The sequence below is a fragment of the Narcine bancroftii genome, chromosome 10, assembly GCF_036971445.1.
Source record: "Narcine bancroftii isolate sNarBan1 chromosome 10, sNarBan1.hap1, whole genome shotgun sequence".
NCBI classification, from domain to species: Eukaryota; Metazoa; Chordata; class Chondrichthyes; order Torpediniformes; family Narcinidae; genus Narcine; species Narcine bancroftii.
The window spans coordinates 13,496,409-13,517,448 of record NC_091478.1 but is presented as its reverse complement, the minus strand read 5'-3'; the positions used below and the strand labels follow the sequence as shown (position 1 = coordinate 13,517,448).

At 42.5% G+C, this 21,040-nt stretch overlaps 1 protein-coding gene across 39 annotated transcripts in view; it reads right to left on the bottom strand.

Annotated features, from left to right (window-relative positions):
* tcf7l2 (transcription factor 7 like 2) overlaps positions 1 to 6,452 on the bottom strand; it is a 182,212-nt gene extending 175,760 nt beyond the window's left edge. For 10 of the 39 annotated variants that reach the window (XM_069899911.1, XM_069899921.1, XM_069899924.1 and 7 more), the window contains exons 1-3: positions 5,934 to 6,450; positions 5,622 to 5,691; positions 5,259 to 5,383 (exon numbers count right to left, since the gene is read on the bottom strand). In XM_069899911.1, coding sequence (XP_069756012.1) covers positions 5,259 to 5,383; positions 5,622 to 5,691; positions 5,934 to 6,122 — 384 coding nt within the window. In that variant the 5' untranslated portion in view covers positions 6,123 to 6,450. Of the gene's footprint in view, positions 1 to 5,258; positions 5,384 to 5,621; positions 5,692 to 5,785; positions 5,839 to 5,933 lie in introns of those variants that run through there. The other 29 variants (XM_069899917.1, XM_069899909.1, XM_069899916.1 and 26 more) reach the window with 7 other exon arrangements.
* Between the last annotated feature and the right edge of the window lie 14,588 nt (positions 6,453 to 21,040).

Genomic DNA, 21,040 nt, shown 5'->3' with positions numbered 1-21,040 from the left:
CTCCCTTTTCAATTGTTCGCCTGGGGCTTTGGAATGGCTGGTTTTAGTACCGTTGCCTCATTAGTGGATAAGTCATAAATCCGAACAAGATCTGCTTGCATCAGCACACTTGGGAACACAAATTAAAACAGGCTCCATGGTACGCACCCATGTAGTGCACAAATAGATACCTATTCACTCTGGCCATACAGGGACCTGCGTACCCACGGGGGAAAGGAGCAAGCTCCAGCATCACAGTACAATTTCTATACACCTTAAGTATGTGGGGGCTTGCAAAATATAAATGTCGATACATCAATTTCTGCTCAACTTATTCAACTGAATTGTCAATTAAGTTACAAATCTCTTTACTGGGTCATTCTTATTCTTAGCCTACATCATTCCATCTTACATTTATGAAGTACCTTCCATGACCACCTTATGTTCCAAGATGCCTTAAAATAATGTGCTGTTACTGTTGTAATGCAGACTATCCCTCTCTTCCTAATGAAGAAGTTATTTCCCCCACCACCAACATTTGCTCTGCTGGAGAGAAAGAAGAGAAACACGTGCCCAAATTTGCTTCGTAGTTCCTGAATGCTCACTGCAGAACAAGTAAGTTCCTTGGATCATCTGTGTGCACATATTTCCACACAGGATTCTGCCAGGCTTCTTCTGCCAAGTTTAAGACTCAGTGAAAAGGAATGGATTTTACCCATGCAAAAATATGAACTTCCTTCCTAACCCATTCCCCCCACTCAAAAACAAACAACAGTGCCACCCACCATCACTCTACCGAGTCAGTTTGATTGAACAGTGACGTTTCTAACATCCACTCTTTGGTTCAGCCAAGCGAGATGGGAGGTTTTTTTTTCAAATTGAAAGAGGCAGGGAAGGAGCCAATTCCCTCCATAAAATTCACCTATACTAAAATGTATTATTTTGCTGCTGAGGCAAAATTGAAGACACCTTTTCTAAGTGGCTAACAGTGTTATAGTTCAGTTAGCATTGCCACTTATTCTCGGAAAGTTGGTTTGAACACAATGGACTGAAAAGAGTCTAGGATGCCAGCAACATTGGAAACCTCAATAAAAGCCACACTGCCCTTTTTTTAAAATTAATCCAGCAGTCCAGAACACACCAACCCCATTCACATAATGATCCGAAACAAGCAAAAAAACCTTGTGCCCAAATTCAATGTGTAAATATTTACTGCATGAAGTTTTCCATTTGTTGATCTCTGCTGAGAAACCTCACCACAATCTACATCTGCATTTCATTGACTTAAATTTACCACATGTTGAGATGGGAGCGGTCTCAATTCCATTTGAATCACTGCACAAATATGCAAGTGATTTATTGTTTTTTTTAAAGAGCTGGTTTAGTTGGACAGCCCTTCTTGTGCAAATTACTCCTTCTTGTCTGGCAGGCCATGAACAATCAGCACAGGCTAATTAGACTTTGTAACCGTACCCTGCCCTGCTAATGCCTTCACAATCCCAAACCAAAATGCCAAGACATTTGCTAAAACAGCTCATATACTGACTCATCAGACCTATAGAGAGGGTCTGATGCGGTGTTAAAGAACCCATTCAGTACCATAAACCCCCTGCAGATTGCAATTAGGGACAATTAACAAGTGCAACCACGTAGTAACTAGATGGAAGACATTTACACAAAAAAAATCACACACACACACCTGGGAGCAAAGCATTAACTCTTTGCCACATACAATTAAAACCCAATGTAAACACAGTTGATCCAGATTACAATCCTTGATGTGTTCAGAGGGTTAAATGTGCAAAATGAAAAATGCCAACTCCAAATAAACATCCCTACAAAACCATAATGAACTCTGGCCAATCTTCACACATTTCTAATCTCCATGTTTTCTTTAGTTCTAAACATCATTTCCCCAATATCTCCTTGATCATGGGGGTACAAGGCCAGTGTGACAATAAGTATTTCAACATTCATAAATGACACATGCCGAATATAATCTCTACTGATTTACGACCCTGCTGGTCAAGAATTTGGGGTGCCATCAAGGTGGAAATTTGGCAGTAGCTGTGGGGTCAGATCAGAAAATTCGATCTTCCTAATTCAGCTTTAAGCAGAAGACACCATTTATCCTACAATCTCAAGACCTGAACAGTTCCACTGCCACAAATTTCTATACGCTAGAGTTAAACACGGGTCTTGAAAAGTGAAGAACCAGCCGTTGAAGAAAACTTTTACAGGGCAGCTGGAAAATCTCCTCCAACTTTAGTCACGTTCTCACAAATCTCTGCAGCTGTCATTCCCAAGCAAGTCAGGCTAAACACCAGTTCCCAGACAGTTTTGCAGCTTTCGGATTCATTTTTTTGAGCCACAACCACCATGTTCTTTCAATTACAAGAGCAAAACACAGGCATACAAGTTCAAAACAATAAAACACAAGGTTTCAAAATCTATACGGCACACATATTATACAGACCCTCCGATTATGGATGTTCAAAAGGTAGTGCCCATGTAACGTTGCAGATAGAAATAATCCACAACATTTTATCTTAAATAGCTTCCATCAAAATAGGTTCTATTTTTTAAGGAAGTTGCAGGATATTTTTACTGTACTAAAGAATGATTGGCAAAGACAAAAAGCAACACAATAATCATTCAAATATGTTTTCTTGTCAAGCTGCAGTGACCAAAGAGAAAATACTTTTATAGACCATCTCGACAGCAACGTAACCTCGAAAGCAGAGGCAAAATATTTCTTAATTTGATCAATATTGTTTTAATTTTCAATTAAATTTGCCTGTGCTTAATCTCCAAAGGTATGGAACAGTACAGATCATTTTTTTCTAACTCCCATAGGTTTATTGTGAAAACAGGTTCAGTCAACATACGAAAAATACCCATATACACACACATTAGAAAAATACAAGGGTAAAGGCATCTATAATTCAGCAACAAACATTTCTCAGCCAACCAACAAAATTATGTTACATGATCTAGCTTTGCAGTCAAATCCTAGTACAAGTAATGAAAAGGTGAAGGTAGCTGACTGGACCCCTGTAAATATCGTTAAGAAAATTTAAATTACTTCAACTGCCAGTACGACAGATAATTCTCCTAGCTCAAAAATATCAAGCACACATGTGACGAACATCTTAATGCTCTCAAGAACTATATAATGATTTTTAAAATCTGCATTATGGTATCACAGGAATAGTCACACAATCTCAGAAATTTAGATGATTTAGTTTTCTCTGATTTTTCAGCGACCACCTCAAATGAAAACCAGCACTAAAAAGATAACACCAAAATTATAATACAAAATAGATACAAGTAATTTCTCATCTTATCTCCACCCCTGACATCACCAAGTGCACTGACAATTCTCGAATTAGACATTTTTAATTGTTATGACTTGCTAGGCTGTGGGGAGAAATACATTATTCAAAAGAATCTAAACACAAAGGCCTGCACTTGAAGTACGTATGGAAATTTCAGACAAAAGGTGTTTCTGTACTTGATGCATTTTACAGTAGACCTTGGGTCTACCAAATGGAATCAGGTCTGCGTTCCAATTTTCAAATAATTTCCATGCGGTCCATTAATCTTCAGTGGATGATACTTGGCAAACTGACCCAAATTATTTGTGGACCCAAATGTTCTTATTCCCAAACCCTGCATTTTTAGCACAAACTATTAAAGGGAGCTTTTCTAAATATCAATAAATGCCACACATTTTCAAGGACTTTCTGTTCTGCTAGGACTTGGCTGTAATTCCTAGAAATCGTTGTTATCAAATCAAAGTCGTCCTGGACTTTAAGCTAAATTAATTATCATTTGATTAAGAATGTTTGCAACATCCAATTGGTTCTGTTAACAACTTTAAAAAAAAAACATTCATTGAGTTGAAAGTTGTGAAATTACTATCCAGGCTTCTTTGAACCAAAAAAATCCACCGGTCTCGGGCTCCAGTAAAGTTGACACATTGCACATGTCCAAAACCAAAAATTAACAAGGCAAATTAAATCTTATGAAAGAGTAATTCAAGTCATTTTGAAAGTGAAAACGGAATGAAGAAGATTTTTTTTCTGGTTTTAAACAAAAAAGCCACTGCAACTAACACAAGCCAGACTTTCAAAGAATCCCTCTCTGCGAACCCCTCCCTTTCTAGAAACCAAGACGTGGATTTAATTTGTAACGTCGGATTATGAAACGAGAGAGAGAGAGAGTGGGGGGGGGGGGGGAGTTGTCAATAAAACGCGGAGCAGAGCGAGAGGGCAGTTTCACTGCTCAGCGCCTCTTGTCAAGAAAGTATCAAAGTTTCCCCCTTAGTTGATTTCACGTGACTCTGATGGCATTTCGCTGACAGCTCGGGAGAGGTGATCTGGGACGAGCCAGAAAGCCCATCCAGCCTCGCAAATTAGCCCCCCCCACCCCCACCCCATCGCAAGGATAATATCCCGCTGGGGGCTCCCATTGTATTGCACGAAAATTCCCACCCCAGTCAAGGTTTGACAAAAAAGCTCTGACTCCTTTAATAGGAATGCGACGAAAACAAAGGAAAACTGGTGCAACTCAGTCCGAGAGGAGGAGGGGAGGGGGGGGAGAAATTCCTAAATCGTTCTCTACAAATTACTGTCATGACCGTTAACAAAAGCTCCCTCTTTTCTTAAAACACGCCTTTTTCGCTCAATCGAGAGAAAACAGGATATTCCTGTGTGCGTGGAGAGAGGGGGGGGGGGGAGAAAGAGAGAGGGGGGAAGAGAGAGAGAGGGGGAGAGGGGAGGGAGGAGAGAGGGGGAGAGAGGAGAGAGGGAGAGGGGAGGGAGGAGAGAGAGAGGGAGGGAGGGAGGGGGAAAAAAAGAGGCAAAACAGTGTGGTTGCGGCACCAAAAAATAATAAGACGCTGGAACCAACAAACGCCCCCCCCCCCTCCCTCCAAAGGGCAATTGCCACAGAATAATAACATCCACTTGTTGAAGACTGCGAATTCAGGGGAGGAGGGTGATGTTTGAACTCGAAAAGAAAAATTCCTGCACACAGCAGAGCCTCGAAAATAAGTTTGGAAGTTAGCAGGGGTCTTTTCTTAAAAAAAGAAAACACATTGGGAATCTCCTGCTCGGAAGAGAAACGTGACAAAGGAGGGGTGGGGAAACCAAACTCTGTCTGTGTGTTGGGGGGGGGGGGAACTTTTTAAACTTTTTTGAACGCTCTGAGAAAACCAATGACTTGGTCAAAACTCCCCCCCCCCCCCCATAATTGAAAGAACATGCCCAACTTACCGTCCTGGCGCTGGGAGATAAAGATCCATTGGGGAGGTAAGGGCTGGCCAGGTCAGGAATCATTATGAAGGGGTAGCCGGGGTATGGTGGGCCCTTGAACAGGCTGCCTCCATCTTGCCTCTTTGCTGCACGGTCAAGAAACATGGCGGGGGGAATAAGAGAGAAAGTTAGGGAGAGAAACAAAGTTAGGGAGCCCAACTTTTTCTTTCCCCCTCCCCCCCCCCCCTCCCTTGAGCACAAGGAATCTTTCAAACCACCAAGCAGCCTGAGCTGATATAAATCTATAAGAGATGAAGTTTATTAAACGAATAAAAGACTTCCCCCTCCCTCCCTCCCTCCCTCCCCGGGCTTCAACCCACTCACCTTCTTCTAAACTCTCCCTGGACTTGTCCCGAAAAGTTTCCGAGTGGCGAGGCGGCGGCCGCCTTTCCGCCTGAGAGGGAACATGGTGGAGAGAGAGAGAGAGACAAGAGTTCAGATCAGGATTTTTGTTTTTGGAAAAGAAGCTTTTAATCGAACAGATCGACCTTCCGCTGGAGAAGTACGTGCTAGAGATTGGAGGGGGGGCTCCCTCCCTTCTGGCTCTTGCAACTCGTACTGACACCCAAGCCAAGACTTCCCTGCAGATTTTTTTGGGGGGGGGGGTGGAAAAAAACCAAGAGCTTTGCTCCTTACCTCGGAGTCTGATGAACTGTTTTGGTTGGTCTCTGACTCGTTTACTAATGAAGACTTGACGTCTGCTAAATCCCTTTCTGCAGAAGCGTTTTCCGAGATCTTTTCTTCCTGTTCCCCTTCATCTTTAAAAGAGATCATCTCATCATTAGCCCCTAGATCGTCGCCGCCACCGCTGTTGAGCTGCGGCATCTTTAATCGGGTGGGCTTTCTTTTTTTAAATGCCCCCCTTGTTTAATCTACCTCTCTAAAAAGTGATCGACTTGCTGCAACTCGTTCGGAGAGGGGGTGGGGGGGGGGTCGCAAGTCTCTTTCTTCTCCTCCTCCTCCTCCTCCTTCTTCTTGTTGTTGCCCCCCTCGCTGTCCGGGAGTAAGTAAATAAATTGCAGGAGCGGTAATTGTTAGTGAACGCACGCCGAGGAGCGAGCTCTCCTGCTCGGAGTGAAGTTGTTGCAGACTCGGCGGCGGCTGCTCCACTTCAAAGGCTCGCCGCTGTTTGATTGACACTTTGATTGACAGGCAAAGCTCCACAGACTGTCCCGCTTGCAAACTAATGAGATGCACAAGAGGGCAATGCGTAGGGAGTAATGAGGAGGGACTTCCATGACGTCTGCATCAATCAATTAAAAGGGAACACAGAGAGGGAGAGGGAAAGTGGCTGGCTGAGGTTTTTTTTAGGTGATAATCAGAAGCCCTTGAACTTGATTTTCCTCTTTCTTTATGTCTTTTTCTTTGCTCTGCTCTGTTTTGATCATCTTGACTCTTGCTCCAGTTTTTCCCATCAAGGGCTCCTAGATATTTTTTTAAAATATTGCAACATGCTGCCTGAGCCCGACTTGCAATCGATCTTTTTTACATACAGACGGTGAATCAAACGGTGGCCCTCTCAACTGGCATATCTTCCTGAGGATGTTAATCCCTGACTTGAACTATCTTCCTGAGGATGTTAAATCCCTGACTTGAACAGTCCACCCCAAACCACTGCAAATCAATCAGCAGAATTAATACTGCGCCTTCCATTCAAATGCACGGTGTCTTCTGATCGATTCTCGCGGCAGAATGGTGGCTTGAACATGGCCAGTGCTTTTCCCAATGAACCAGGCGAACGGGTCAGGATTTTCTGAACGGGAACTTTAGACGGTGCTGAGTTTAAATATAACCTTAAATGTTAACTCGAATGGTGAAGTTGTTCGCACTGGAGTCACCTCGCACAGTCTCTGTGGTCTGGACTGGGGCAGCGTTTGGCATCTTTTGCAGTGATTCTTGAAGCGCCTCCAGAAAGATTAAAACAACATACTATCAGGTAGTTCGCACGCGAATTGATCTGAGAGCACATTCATTTCTAGATGATACCAAAAAAGCACCACCTCATCAATACATTCTGTGCATTGCACCGTTCCTGTTTCAAAGGTTTGTCTGATGGTCAATTGATGAGATCAGCTTATGAGTTTGGTGCATCAAATGAGGATAAACTGTACGGGGAATTAACATCTCTCCTTTGATTCGGGCGATTACTCACGCCTCTGCAGCCCCAATACAAAAGGGATCGCTTTTTACTTCGCTCTCTTAAAAATGAGCACATGAACATTATAAAGACAAAGGCCAGATTTGCATCCTTATGCAACTGTCTTTCAACTATTATTAAGCCATCATTGATGTGTGAAAAATTGATGTTCTGTAAGAGGGCTAATAGTGGAGGAGGGATTCGAGGTGGAGTCCTTGCCACTTTGATCTTTGATCGGCAAATTCCCATTTTTCTTTGTGCCACTCTATTGGGTCAATCAGATTTGCACTCCACGTGCTGTGGGGAGTGAAACAGTTATTGCTTACTTCCGGGTTGGGGATGGGGGGGGGGGGGGGGGGGAGAGAGAATAAAAGCCCAGAGTTTGATTATTGCTCTATGCTTATGAGGTCTTAATGGTGCTCCCCTCTTATTGATCGTCGCGAATCTCTGAAGCTAGAACGCGGTTGTGTTGTAAGGCATAAATAAATATTGAAGTCTGTGAACCACTTGCACATTTCAAATGATTTTCACAATACTTCTATTTGCAGCTTCAAACTATTGATTGAAGTCCTTCCCACTTCAACGAGACATCAAAACGTTTCCAGTGAAGCTGAAAAAATAACATCAATGTCAACTCGTACCTTAATTAATTAATAGAGTCCTAATGTGCATTATTAATGTTGATAGGTCAAAAACCATGGCTGATTGGAATATACCACAGAGGAAACCTCGTGGTTGACATTGGCAGAGTTAAGAGGATTGTTACATTTAATTGGCCCGTTATTGGTTATTTAGGCATCATGTTTTCACGGTTTATCGCATCCAAACCAGAACACGAACACTGGAAAGATTGGGGGGAAAATAGACAAGGACATGGAGCAGATGAAGCGGAATACACCCAGACACCAGCCGAAGGTGTATCCTCCATCAGCGAGGAAGCAATGGGCTTGCTGGAGGCGTGAGGATACAGAAACATCGGGACCTCTACTCTCCAAAAAAAAATTGCAACCCTCCCCCCTGTGCAAATCCATTTGCACAGAGAGGTGCAACTCCCAAAGATGCAACTGGCTTCGACCAAAGGAACACATTAAAAACGGGATTCGGCTAAGGTGGCTTCTACTCCTCTGGCGGGGTCGGAGTCTGTGTCACCCAAAAGAAGTGGGGGGGGGGGGGGGGAAGTTTCATTGAGCAGGAGAATCTCAATCGCCCCCACCCCTTTCATCTCCAAAATCCGCCTGACCCATTTCGGGCGGCACCGTATTTTGGACCCACTCGCGGGTTAAGACCGAATGTACATTAGATAGAAAGGAATTGTTACATCAACTTGCTTGATGCATAGATTGTTTACTTTATATTGATCTGTTTATATTGATTTTTGTTATTGTTGTTGCCCAAAAGATGCCGCTAAAGTTCTCTCTATTGCTTTGTGGGGAAGATTAAAACAACCCTGAAGTTGTACAAAGACTCAACGGTCCCAAGATGTTCAATTAGTCAATACAAACCGTCTCTCTAATTTTGTGGATCCGGTTGTTTCGACCCATCTCCGTAGAATCATCTCAGAATTAAATGTATCGAGTAAAAGGCTACATCAATAAACGCGGAAGCCTTGCATCCGACGCAATTCTTTTCTGCCCCCTCCTCCTCCCCATCGAAATCGTTCGTAACGCAACAAGACGCTGGCTCAAATCGCAATGAAACAATGGGTATTTCTTAAGAACTGCTCTTAACCACCAGGTCATTTCGTTAAATAAAGTTTATCCTTTTTAAATTCTCCACTACTTGCTGAGGCGTGACTGGAAATGAACCATATTAATTGATCCAAGATGTACTCGAAGTCCTGGAGAGATTTCATTCAAGCCCCCTGGAACAGTTCAACCACCCTGTAAATCACGCACTGCAGCAGGGCAGCCTGTTGACTTGGGGGTGAAGCAACTCTCTTTTCATTTTGAATGGTTTAAAGTCTTCGCGCTTATCGTGTGCAAGGAGAAAGGAATCCGTCCTTGATTCCGAGAAAGCTGTTAATATGGTCGAATTCGAAACCACACAAAACTACCCAGGTGGAGAAGAGGGAGAGGAAAAAAAGCTGAAAGAAGAGATGTGTCAAGACGCGAATAAGCAAGAGTTTGTAAGATCGTTTTGAATGTGCTTTGCGAAATAGTTTTTTTTTAAACTTTGAATCAAATCTTTTACTTTGAACCTCTGCCTATATTCAGAAGTATTTATGAACGATGTATCGGGGGTGGTGGTGGGATAAGTTTTCATTCAATGGGGATTCACAGAGAAAGATTTTAAAAGTGGGTTTTATTTTGGCATAATCCAACGATATTTGTGGAATTCGATTCCTGATGGGGAAAAATGAAAAGTTCTGATGTACTTGGCTACTGGAGGAGATCCGACAAATGGGCAAGAGAGTGGAGGGGAGAGGTGGGGGGGGGGGGGGGGGGGGAAAGAGACTGGCTGGTCATAAAGCTAAGATGAATTAAATGCAGCTGTGATTGCTCACTTCAAAACAAAATGTTTTAGGCTTTATTCATAATACGCCAGTTTGCCAAACATTCTCCTACTCTGTAAAAGATCTGCCTGTAAAGTAACATTTTAAAACATAACAGTGGTAGACAATGTACATTCATATATCCAGATAACCATTTACAGCACAGAAACAGGCCAGTTCGGCCCTATTCGTCCGTGCTGAACATCTTCTCCCACCCAGTCCCACTAACCTGCATTCAGCCCATAACCCTCCACACCTATCCTGTCCATATATCTATCCAACATTTCCTTGAATATTACCACCATGCAAGAACTTTAAAATAGCTGGACCTTGTCTCTTGGCTGTGTGTGACCATTTGGTGTGTGCATTCATTGCATGCACACATCCAAAGTACTTAATGGGTTGTGCTCAGCCCTGAGGTATTGAAAGTCACTCTATCAATGCAAGGATACACAAAATACTCACAAATACGCATAAAACTAAGACCAAAATATCTCATCGGCCGGCTAATGAACACACACTGATGTGACAATTAAATAACATCACATTCTATAAATTAACACAGACCAATTGATAATCCTTACAAATATACAGTGTTGGATCAACGTCAATGTATTGACATCTCAAACGCATTCATAGATAATCTGTACAATTAAATAAGGGTCCAACCTTAAATATGAAAGTCTAGAAATGTCCCTGTAAAAGCTCAACCATGGTCCTATGGAATGGCCAACATGGTCATTTCTACCACTTCATCCTCAACGAGAAAATAAAAGCACTCTAGCCAGGATTGATTCTCCATCCCAAACGCTCAGTCTTTTTTTCGAGCGCAACTTTGCATGCAATTATTTTCTTGGAAACAGAATCAAATCATTCTACACCTCCCAATCGCTCAGCCCCTTAATGAGATTATTGCTGCCGTTCAACTTCATTTGGCCATCCAAAGTCCTCCAAAAGTTCACCAATATTTTTACCTTCCCAACACCACTGCCTTTTTGGAAAGTGAAAATTATCTCCCTTTCCTAATCCAAGGGAAATAGAGCCTAAAGTCATTTAACTTGGTCTCGTTGTTCACCCTTTAAGATCCAGTGTCATTGCATTGCATTCCCACCAAGGGCAATATATCTTGCCTGAAGGGACAATGCCTAAAACTGAACACAATTATTCAGATAGAGCATGACCAAATTTATCCAGTTTTCTGGCATATAAAAAAAATCATTCACATTTTGTTAGCTTTTTTGATTACTTTTTGCACTAGGCATGTGTGCCCAGACTCCAGATTGCCTCGGCTCCTTCATTGTTTCTTGTCTCTAACTGATTACATATGATTTCTACATTGTATTGCATTGAACTAAGGTGATTTGTCTCCCTTGTAGTCAAAATGAATTATTTCAAACATCTCCATATTGAAAGATTTCTGCTCATTTAATAGGCCAAATCTTCTGCAATTGGTGAACTGCAAAGGTTTACATTACCATCGACCAACACGCGAGGTTTTTAAGGTGATAGGCAAGGGATTTAAAAGGGACCTTTTCTTTCAGAGAGTGGTCCAAATCTGGAACGAGTTGCCAGAGGAACCAGGCCCAAATTTGACATTCAAAATACATTTGGGCAGATAAATATAGATAAGAAGGATTCAACCGGATATGGACCAGGCAAATGGGACAAGCCAAGAATGCTAACTTGGTTGTCACAGAAGAGTTGGAATGAAGGACCATGTTCTGTGCTATCTAACTCTGTGATTTTGAGTGCAAACTTACCTCAACGGATTCCCCTTGTAAACATGCTCCCAGTCTTTAATGATATGGACATAATGCCTTGACCTGGTTGTGGGTGCGATGTTTGCAGGACAAGCCCCATCAATGAAATAATTTATTAAAAAATCTTTGATGCCTACCGAAGTTGGTCAAGCCTGCCAAAAACTGACAATATTTCTGGGTGCCTCTGACATGAATTCAAAAATATTCCAAAGCCTTGAAATCAATAAACCATTTTAGCAATATATCTTAAAACATTTTAGAAGTGAACAAAATAAAATAATATTTAAGAATTAAAAAATAATAATTGGACTAATAATGCATTTATCAGGCTTTTAGATGGACACGTGAATATGCACAGAATAGAGGGATATGTTCCATGTAGTCACAATTTGGTTTAGCTTGGCATGATGCTCACCGCAGGTGTCATGCGCCCAACGGCCTGTTCCTGTGTTGTTCTGGCACCCAACTCAATTCATAAACCAATACATTCTTCCTGCATCAGGTAGAAATAAGCCTTTCCAGATAGACGCATCCAGAAAGGCAGAGGAGAATAAGTTGCCCGAGTCACTAGTTTGGAGATTACTAGCACTTTTTAGTGGACCAGAGGGATCCATGCATAGAAATTTGCCTATGTTGGGTGAGGCAGCCATAAAGGCAGGGAAGACTTTTTTCTCCTTTTCTACTGAGGAGAACAGAGATAATAATTGGCCAGTCTAGCCATGAGAAGAAAAATGTTATCTCACAGAAGCTAAGGGCCGTCACCATTACGCGTGAGCGTGTGAAGGAGTCTGCAGACTGCATGTGATGTCATCCTTGATTTTTCTCTTAACCCTCTCTGGTGGTGCTCCTACTGGGGTGACAGCAGTCACAGTAGAACCATGTTAGCCTGCTTGGAAGCTATGATGAGAGTTCAAGTATCAAGGAAGAAGAAGCTGGTTTTAGGAGGTTATCAAATCTGTGCATTTACTTCCCCTTTAACCAATTGATATCAAAGTGCCTGTCAGTTTGTTGGATCAAAACAGATCCACAGCATCTGAATCATTGAGGACTCCTTCCACCTCACACAGAACATGCTTAAGCTGCTCCCATCTGGAAAGAGATACAGGAGGATCAGAGCCAGCACCACCAAGCCGAGGAAGAGCTTCTTCCCATGGGCAGTGAGAATGAGGAACGACCAAACTAACCATTCAAGACTCTCATATTCACGAAACACTATATATTTATGAATAGATATATATTTGTATTTATGAATACTTGTCCTGCATACAGGTATGTATGGTTTGTCGGTATGTGTGTTATGTCTGGTTGTGCGTCTGTATGTTTTGCACTGAGGGCCAGAGGACACTGTTTCGTCGGTTGTTCTTGTACAATCAGATGACGATAAACTTGACATGGATTTCTAAAATGACAACGTGCAATGTGGAGCTTGCCATGTCAGCCACAACCTGATAAAGCCAAAGTGAAAAGAGAATGCTCACTACATGAAGAAGATGGAAGACTCTTGGTGAATATCCCAAAGGAACTTCCCTTCTCTGTCCGGCATAAAGACGAAAGAAAGACAGGAGTATTAAGTCGAGAAGGCTGACTAATGGGTAAGGCAACAAAATTCTGGAAGGATTGAACTGGGAATTCTCTTGAAAAAGTAGAGCAAGAGAAATCCTGTGGATGTGAAGGACATCTGAAATTGCATTCTTTCTTTTCTGATATCAGACAATTCAGATAAACTCATTGCATTGGAATTTTGTGTTAACATTTCACTTCCTCCGATAATCAAAACTTGAGGATAGAAGTAACGCACTGCTAGACTGAGACCAGCCACAAAATGGAGGAACAACACCTCATAATCCATCTGGGCATCCTCCAACCGAGTGGCATTAACATCGACTTCTCTCGTTACAGTTAGCAGCAATTCCCTTCCCATCTATTCCTATTTCTCTCTCCTCTTGCTCTGTCTTTTCCTCTTTCCTATCTCTCTGTCTCCTTTTCTCCAGCTCTGGCTTCACAGGGCCACCCCCCCACCACCCCCGATCAATTCTCACCTTTCCTCTTCTCTATGTCCAATTATCACCTTTTGTCTGTTGGTCTGTGCTCCTACCCCTGCCCTTCCTTTCTCCTTCTTTCCAAGTGCCTGCCTGAATTTTGCTCATACCTCGAAGAAGGACTCGCGCCCGAAACATCCGTCTTTACCTCTTATGGACACTGTGAGACCTGCTGAGCTCCTCCAGCAGTTCTGTGTTTTCACTTCATGGAAATCAATGTGCGCGGTCTGGCAAAATGAAGTCTTAATCCTAATTAAAATGCTTCAGGAAAAGGTGTGCAGTATCCATCCATCTTGGTTTGGTGGATTTGTCATTTTGGGACAGCAGGCAGAGTTGTCAGGTCTCATTCCATTCAAGTGCCACTTTAAACTTTTTAACCAGAGCCTAAGCAAATAATGATATGTTTGACATGCGACCAGAAGCTTATAGGTTGATACCATAGGTGTGAAGATGGGTCTGAGGGTAGGGTAGAAGCAGGTACAGTGAAGGAAGTACGTCATTTTAATTCCTGTCTCCACAAATCCATCAAGCCGCCTGCTTTGTTCTTGCCGGGCGAACTAAAATTGTTGATGTGGTGAATTCAATGCAACTCAGAGTGTGGCTTTAAACTAAATATTTGTTGAAGAATTTGCATTCATTTAAAAATTGTAATGGTATAAGAGGGAAACACAAAAGTCTGCAGACACTGTGATTGTAGTGAAAACAAGGACCTTGAAGTAGGGCTCAGGCCTGAAACATTGGTTATATGTAACCCCTTTCACACTTGCAAGTGATCCCAGGAATTGAACGCCAATCGACCTTTAAAGTGGCAAGTGTGAAAGCAAAATCTGCTCAACGCTGGCGTCAGATGACGTCATCTCCCACCGGGGATTGCCGGCCTCGACCCCTAGGAGTGCAGACGCCGGCATTGAGATGAGGCAAGTGTGAAGCGGGCAGCAACATTGCAGGCACTTCCGATTAAAGGTAGAACCGACCAAACGCCTAAAGGGATAAACCCTTGCAAGTATGAAAGCATTCAGTGTCCCAGTCAGGAGTGGTCTAGTGTACAAGGACAAACCCCTATTCCCATCCCGGGACACTGATCAGCTGATTGCACTGGATTGCAAGTGTAAAAGGGGCTTAGCTTTACCTCCCATGGCCTCTGCGAGACCTGCTGAGTTCCTCCAGCATTTACTGTGTTTTGAAATGAAATAAGAGTGCAGGATTGAGGGAGTGGCGCACTGCCACCCTCAAATGACACACGGTAAAGCAGTTCCCTCTCAGGTTAAAATCGGAGATCTGCTGACAGCAGAAGAAGAAAAGTTCACCCTGATATTTGAGCCAATAGTTATCCATCCATCAACATTGCTTAAAGAGATTAACAGTGTTTCGCTCATTGATTTTGGAGGACTTGACTGTATGCAAATTAACTTTCAGGTGAAATAATTAATTGGCTTTGCAATGCTTTGGGATATCCTGAGATCTTGAAATGCACTGTTTAAATGCCATTTGTTTCTTGAGTAAAATCTACAGATGAACTCACTGAAGAAGCATGCATTTCAGAAGCTAATGTTTTTAAGTTAAAGTATCACCTCCTACACACACTACTAAATGTTTGGAACTGAAAACCCTGTAAGCGATCTCAGACCACACATGCCAATATTCCTTTCCTTATCTAAAATTTAATTCTTCCAGATGTGGCATGCTCGTTGTAGACAGGTTTGCATTTCTATTAAGATACCAGATTCAACCAATCAATGACGTGCTTATTAGCCAATACCTCCTTAGAAACTTTCATGTTATTTGACAAAACTTGGCAGTTGATGACAATATAAACTTGGTGAAATCATTGCACAAGTCCAAAGATTGAATGACACATGCATAACTTACGTGTGTCAAATTTTCAGCGACTCATTGGCCTGTATCATATAGATTCTTTGTCCCACACATCACTGACTTTAATGTTTATTAATATTGTTTTATAAAGTCTGATAGAAAGAACATTGTACTTAATCCTGTCATGCCACCTTATCTGTTGTATGGGTTTTATGATTCCAGCTCTTGGTAAGTTCAAAGTGCAGGCATGCTGGATAACGCCTACTTTCAAACATGATGCATTATGACATCTTTTCTGTTCTTCAGTTGCCCTTCTGCAGCAAGGGTAAACAACCTGAGGGCATTCATTTACATTTTTCAGAACCTTTTAGAAGCTTGGCTCATTGAAGCTGGGTTAAAGGGAAAAGAATTATACATCAGTCTTTGCACAAGTATCGAATAATGCAGTTTAATTTACATTAATATGTAATCTCTGTTATTTGGAAAGAAATAAAAGAGATTCATTCAACTTCTATACTCAGCTTGCTCAACATCCTATTTTTATGTCTTCGTTCCTTGGAACCTTCTTCCATTTCTCCCACCATTCTTGCATGGAACAGTCCAAATTAAACAAAATGTTTTGCTGTTCTGTTCTTGTGTAATTCCTTTCCACATCCATATATTGGTTGACGTGGACTATCCAAAGCAGTATCACTGCTGCCGGAATATGAAGCCAAACACAATCTGCTGGAGGAGCTCAGAGAGTCGAGCAGCATCAGTGGGAGACAATTAAAGAATGGTCAACGTTTCGAGCCAAAACTCTTCCACAGGACTGAGGAAATTTACCATGAAAACAAGTTTACTGTCAACTGCATTGTACAAGTACGTACACAACATTTTTACTTGCTGTAGCTTAACAGGTGTTTCATTAAAAAGGCTACCATCGAATACTTAATTGGATTTAAAAAGAAACAATAAGTACTGAAGATATAAATGACAATTATTCACAGATATTCTAGTGCAAGCAAAATGTGACTTTGCAACAGAGCAGACAGTCCGCTTGTGCTGTTAGAGCAATCGTGGATTTGAGTCACAATCGGAGATACAGAATCAGGATGGGGTGGGAGGAGTTAGGCGGGGGCGGGGGGTGGTGGGAGGGGGAAAGTAGGGACCCCACACGGGATTGGCCAGCCAGGCAGGGGTGAAATAGAGCAAAGAAAGGCAGAGGAGTGGCAGATGCTAGATAAAGGGAGAGAGAGAGAGGCAAGAAAAACAAACTGGTCAAGAGAAGGAAGATGAGTCCTTCAGAATGGAGTGGTGATTAGAAGACAAATGCTGCAGTGCTGGAATCTAAGAAGAATGTTGAGATAAAGAGATGCCAGATGGAACTGAAGGGGTGGGGGAAAGAGGAGAGAGCCGGGAGGTGGGGTAGGAGGGGATGGAACCCTAGAGGATAGGGAAAGAGAATGGGTAGGGGGACTGTGAGGCTGTGGTATCACTAGGGTTGGTGTCACTAGATTTGGTGTCACCCGGTGTCATGTCTCACTCCTACCCCCATGGACCTCTTCCTATACCAGACCATACACAACCTTGGTAATTTTTTTGTACTAAATGGTTGCTCATAAATCATAATTCCCGTAGATCACTGAATGTATTAGCAATAGTAATGAGATAAACAGCTAGCAGAATTAAACTTACACCTTTAAATTACAATACCATACGTACAGCAGCAATGAAAACAACAGCACGTGCTTGGAGCGTGTGAAGACGAAACCACATGATTCAAAGCGTCATTATAATTGGGTAATAATGACAGCTCTGACAGAGGTTCAAAAAGTAAATAAACATAGAGTTTTAGCCTTGTAGGTATATTGATACATGTAAGCTGGGCTACATTCTGTCACGCAACATAGAATATTGCAGTATATTATGGTCCTCCATCCCACAACGTTGTGCCGACCTACTCCATAACAATCTAATTTTTCTCTGCCTCACAAAAATAATCTATTTTTCTTACATCCATATGTCTATCTAAGAATGTTTTAAATGTCCCTATTTTACCAACCTCCACCACCACTACCCTCCCATCCCCACCCACGGTAATGCATCTCAGGCACCCACTACTCTCAGTGTTAAAAAAACTTACCTCCGACACCTCCCCAAAACTTTATCTTACTCACCTCTGGTATTTGCTATTATCGCTCCCAAGAAAAGGTGCTGAAAATATCCACCTTGTATAAGGTAAAGCTAAAGGTGAAGCGCTGCTAACGGCAACACTACTGAAATGAAGCTCGTCCACACAACACACTGGTGAACCAGTAACTGAACTTTATTTGAATCTCTTGTGCTGCTTTAAGGGGATGAGCCACTTCCTGTGTGGGGCGCGCTGGTCGAAGGGAGTGATGTCAGCGCGTTGCGGAGTCACTGCCTTCCCAGCGATGCACAACCGGGAAGTGGCAACATCTCCTGGGCAACATGTGTTGCTAAACGTGGGACTTCTCCTGAGAAGGGAAGGGGGGCCCATGCCATCTTGTATCAATTTCTGGGGCGGCAATTCAGCCCGACTAACCGCGTGGTCGCTCGGCCTGCTACAAAGTTTCCTTTATTGTCACATAATACTACATTTAGAATGTAACATCCATAAAATTCTTTAACTTTGTCTACCATAAGGAAGACAGAGAGTCTTCACTTTGTCCAGTGCCCATAAATCCCTCACAATCTTACATATCTCTCTAATGTCACCTCTCTTCCTTTGACTCTCCAAAGAGAAAACCCCCAGATATGCCAACCCTGCTTCAACAATTTATTTATCATTTTTACAGGCAACAAATACACTTACAATGGAAGATGTTTTAATTTTTTTTTTAACTTTGGAGATCCAGCACGGTAACAGGCCCTTCCGGCCAACGAGCCCAGGCCGTCCAAATACACCCAGGTGACCAATTAACCTACTAACCGCACACAGCTTTGGAATGTGGGGGGAAACGGGAAGAATGTGCAAACTCCTTAAAGGAAAGCAAACATACAAATGAGCAGGTTATAAGAATCCTAGATAGGTCAATTGCCTCTTTACTTGCTAAATAATATGAAGTGGTAATAAATAAGACAAATAGGGTGTCAGGAAGAAAATATTATGGACTTATTTTACATACAGTACAGAGGCCTGACTAAGCTTGGCCAGGTCTAAGCACTTGCACTGAGTGCATGCCCAGCCATATTTGGACTGACCAAAACAGCTTGCTTTGTGGGCAATATAAATAGTTAAAGTATGACAAGAAATCACAAAAATAAGCTCTATCTAAAAAACTTGAAGGTGATTTGCATGATCAGCAGCCCAAAATCCATAAAATACATGAAAAAGTGTTCAGGAAGCGAAATCTTCATTGGCCAGTCCTATCAGAAGGATTGATTGCAGTGACTGACCAGCTGGATAAGCACAAGATGCTGATGGTTAACCTTGAACACAAGTGAGTGCAGATCATGGAACAGGGCTTCTGCTAAAAAGTCAATAGATCCATTTTCCAAGTTGGGGAACCCTGAATGCAGACTTTAGTTTGGTCATCCACTCCAGTTAAAAGCTGGAGCTGGGGCAGCTGAGATGGGTCTCAACCATGCCTCACGGCGTCTATCCAAGTGCCTGATGCCCCCAACTGTCAGCTCGCAGGCTGGTATCAATATAGGTGTCCTCTTGAAATGAATCAGAGTTTACTGTCATGCGCATATCACGAAATTCGTCGTTTTGTGACAGCATCACAGTGCAAACGTTTATATAAATCACCTGACCAAACAAAGATGACGTAGAGTAGTGTATATGGTTCATTGTTCACTCAGGAATGAACAGATGGCAGAGAGGAGGAAGTTGTCCTTGTGCCGCTGAGCACTCCTCTTCAAGCTCCTGTACCTTTTTCCTGATGGTATCAGAGTGAGGAGGGCCTGGGTGGTGGGGGTCGTTGAGAATAGAGACTGCTTTCTTAAGCCACCGCCTCACGTAGATGTCCTTGATTAAGTGAAGAGTGAAGAACAGGAAGAAATGGCCTTGACAGAACTGTAAGCTAGGCTTTTGAAACAATCTAATGTTAAATGTATTTGGTTTTGAGTGTCTTGACAGTTTGTCAGTGCTTTAATTTTTTTAAGGTTTTATGAATAATCTCATGTTTTTTTGTGATTATCTTCAGCTTGAACAATGGTCCAGCAAGTCTTAAAGTAAGGCCTCACACCCGACCAATGGCACTATGGTGGGGGAGGGGGTGGGTGAGGAGGAGGGTGGAGGGGGGCAGTAGGTGGTCATTTGGGGTCTTCTTTGGAGAAGATTGTGCCTCTGGAAATGTTTAGGGGACTGGTTCTCAACCTTTCTCTTTCCACTCACATCCCACCTTAAGTATTCCTTATGCCATAGGTGCTCTGTGATTAGTAAGGGATTGCTTAAGGTGGTATGTGGTGGAAAGAAAAAGTTGGAAAACCACTCTTTTAATCATACCTCATTGACTCGTTATGTGCACGGTTTCATAACTCCAAAGGAAATGGGCCTATAAAAGTTTTTCTCAAACAAAATATTTCAATAACAATTGGGTCTAGAGCAGTGATCCTCAACCTTCCCTTCCCATTTACATCCCACCTTAAGCAATCCTTTGCTAATCACAGAGCACCGGTGGCATAGGGATTACTTAAAGTGGGATGTGAGTGGAAAGAAAAAGGTTTGAAAACCACTGTGTAATGGCTGGGTGAATCATCAATTACCTTGGATAGCTTGCCAGTCAGCAAGAAATCCAGTAACAGATTAGCAAATGAAATTCATTTGTGGAATTTAATATCAGTATTTATAGTCCACTCATAATGTAGGTAGAAGAGGTACAAGGAGTGCCTAAAGAAATCTCTTGGTGCCTGCCACATTGACCCCCGCCAGTGGGCCGATATCGCCTCAAACCGTGCATCTTGGCGCCTCACAGTTCGGCGGGCAGCAACCTCCTTTGAAGAAGACCGCAGAGCCCACCTCACTGACAAAAGACAAAGGAGGAAAAACCCAACACCCAACCCCAACCCACCAATTTTCCCTTGCAACCGCTGCATCCGTGTCTGCCTGTCCCGCATCGGTCTTGTCAGCCACAAACGAGCCTGCAGCTGACATGGACATTACCCCTCCATTAATCTTCGTCCGCGAAGCCAAGCCAAAGAATGTAGGTCGCAACTACATAGGCGGGTCCAGATCACACAAGGATGGCAAACGTCTTCCCCTGAAGATCAGTAGGGAATCAAAAGAATGAAGTCAATGGTATACAATGACGTCAAACGAGGAATGAAAGTATTTGACCATTCTTACTTGTATGATGACATCACAAACATTGCTGAGTTTGCCCATTTGCTGCGATTACATTGGCTATTTTCTGATTGGTACATCGAACATCTCTGGTTCAAACTCAGATCCCTGGATAAATGATTGAAATCTTATTTAACCCATAGTCAGTCCACCCATGTGGTCACTGGAAGCATGAGGCCAAAATATTCATGATATGGGACATCTGAAA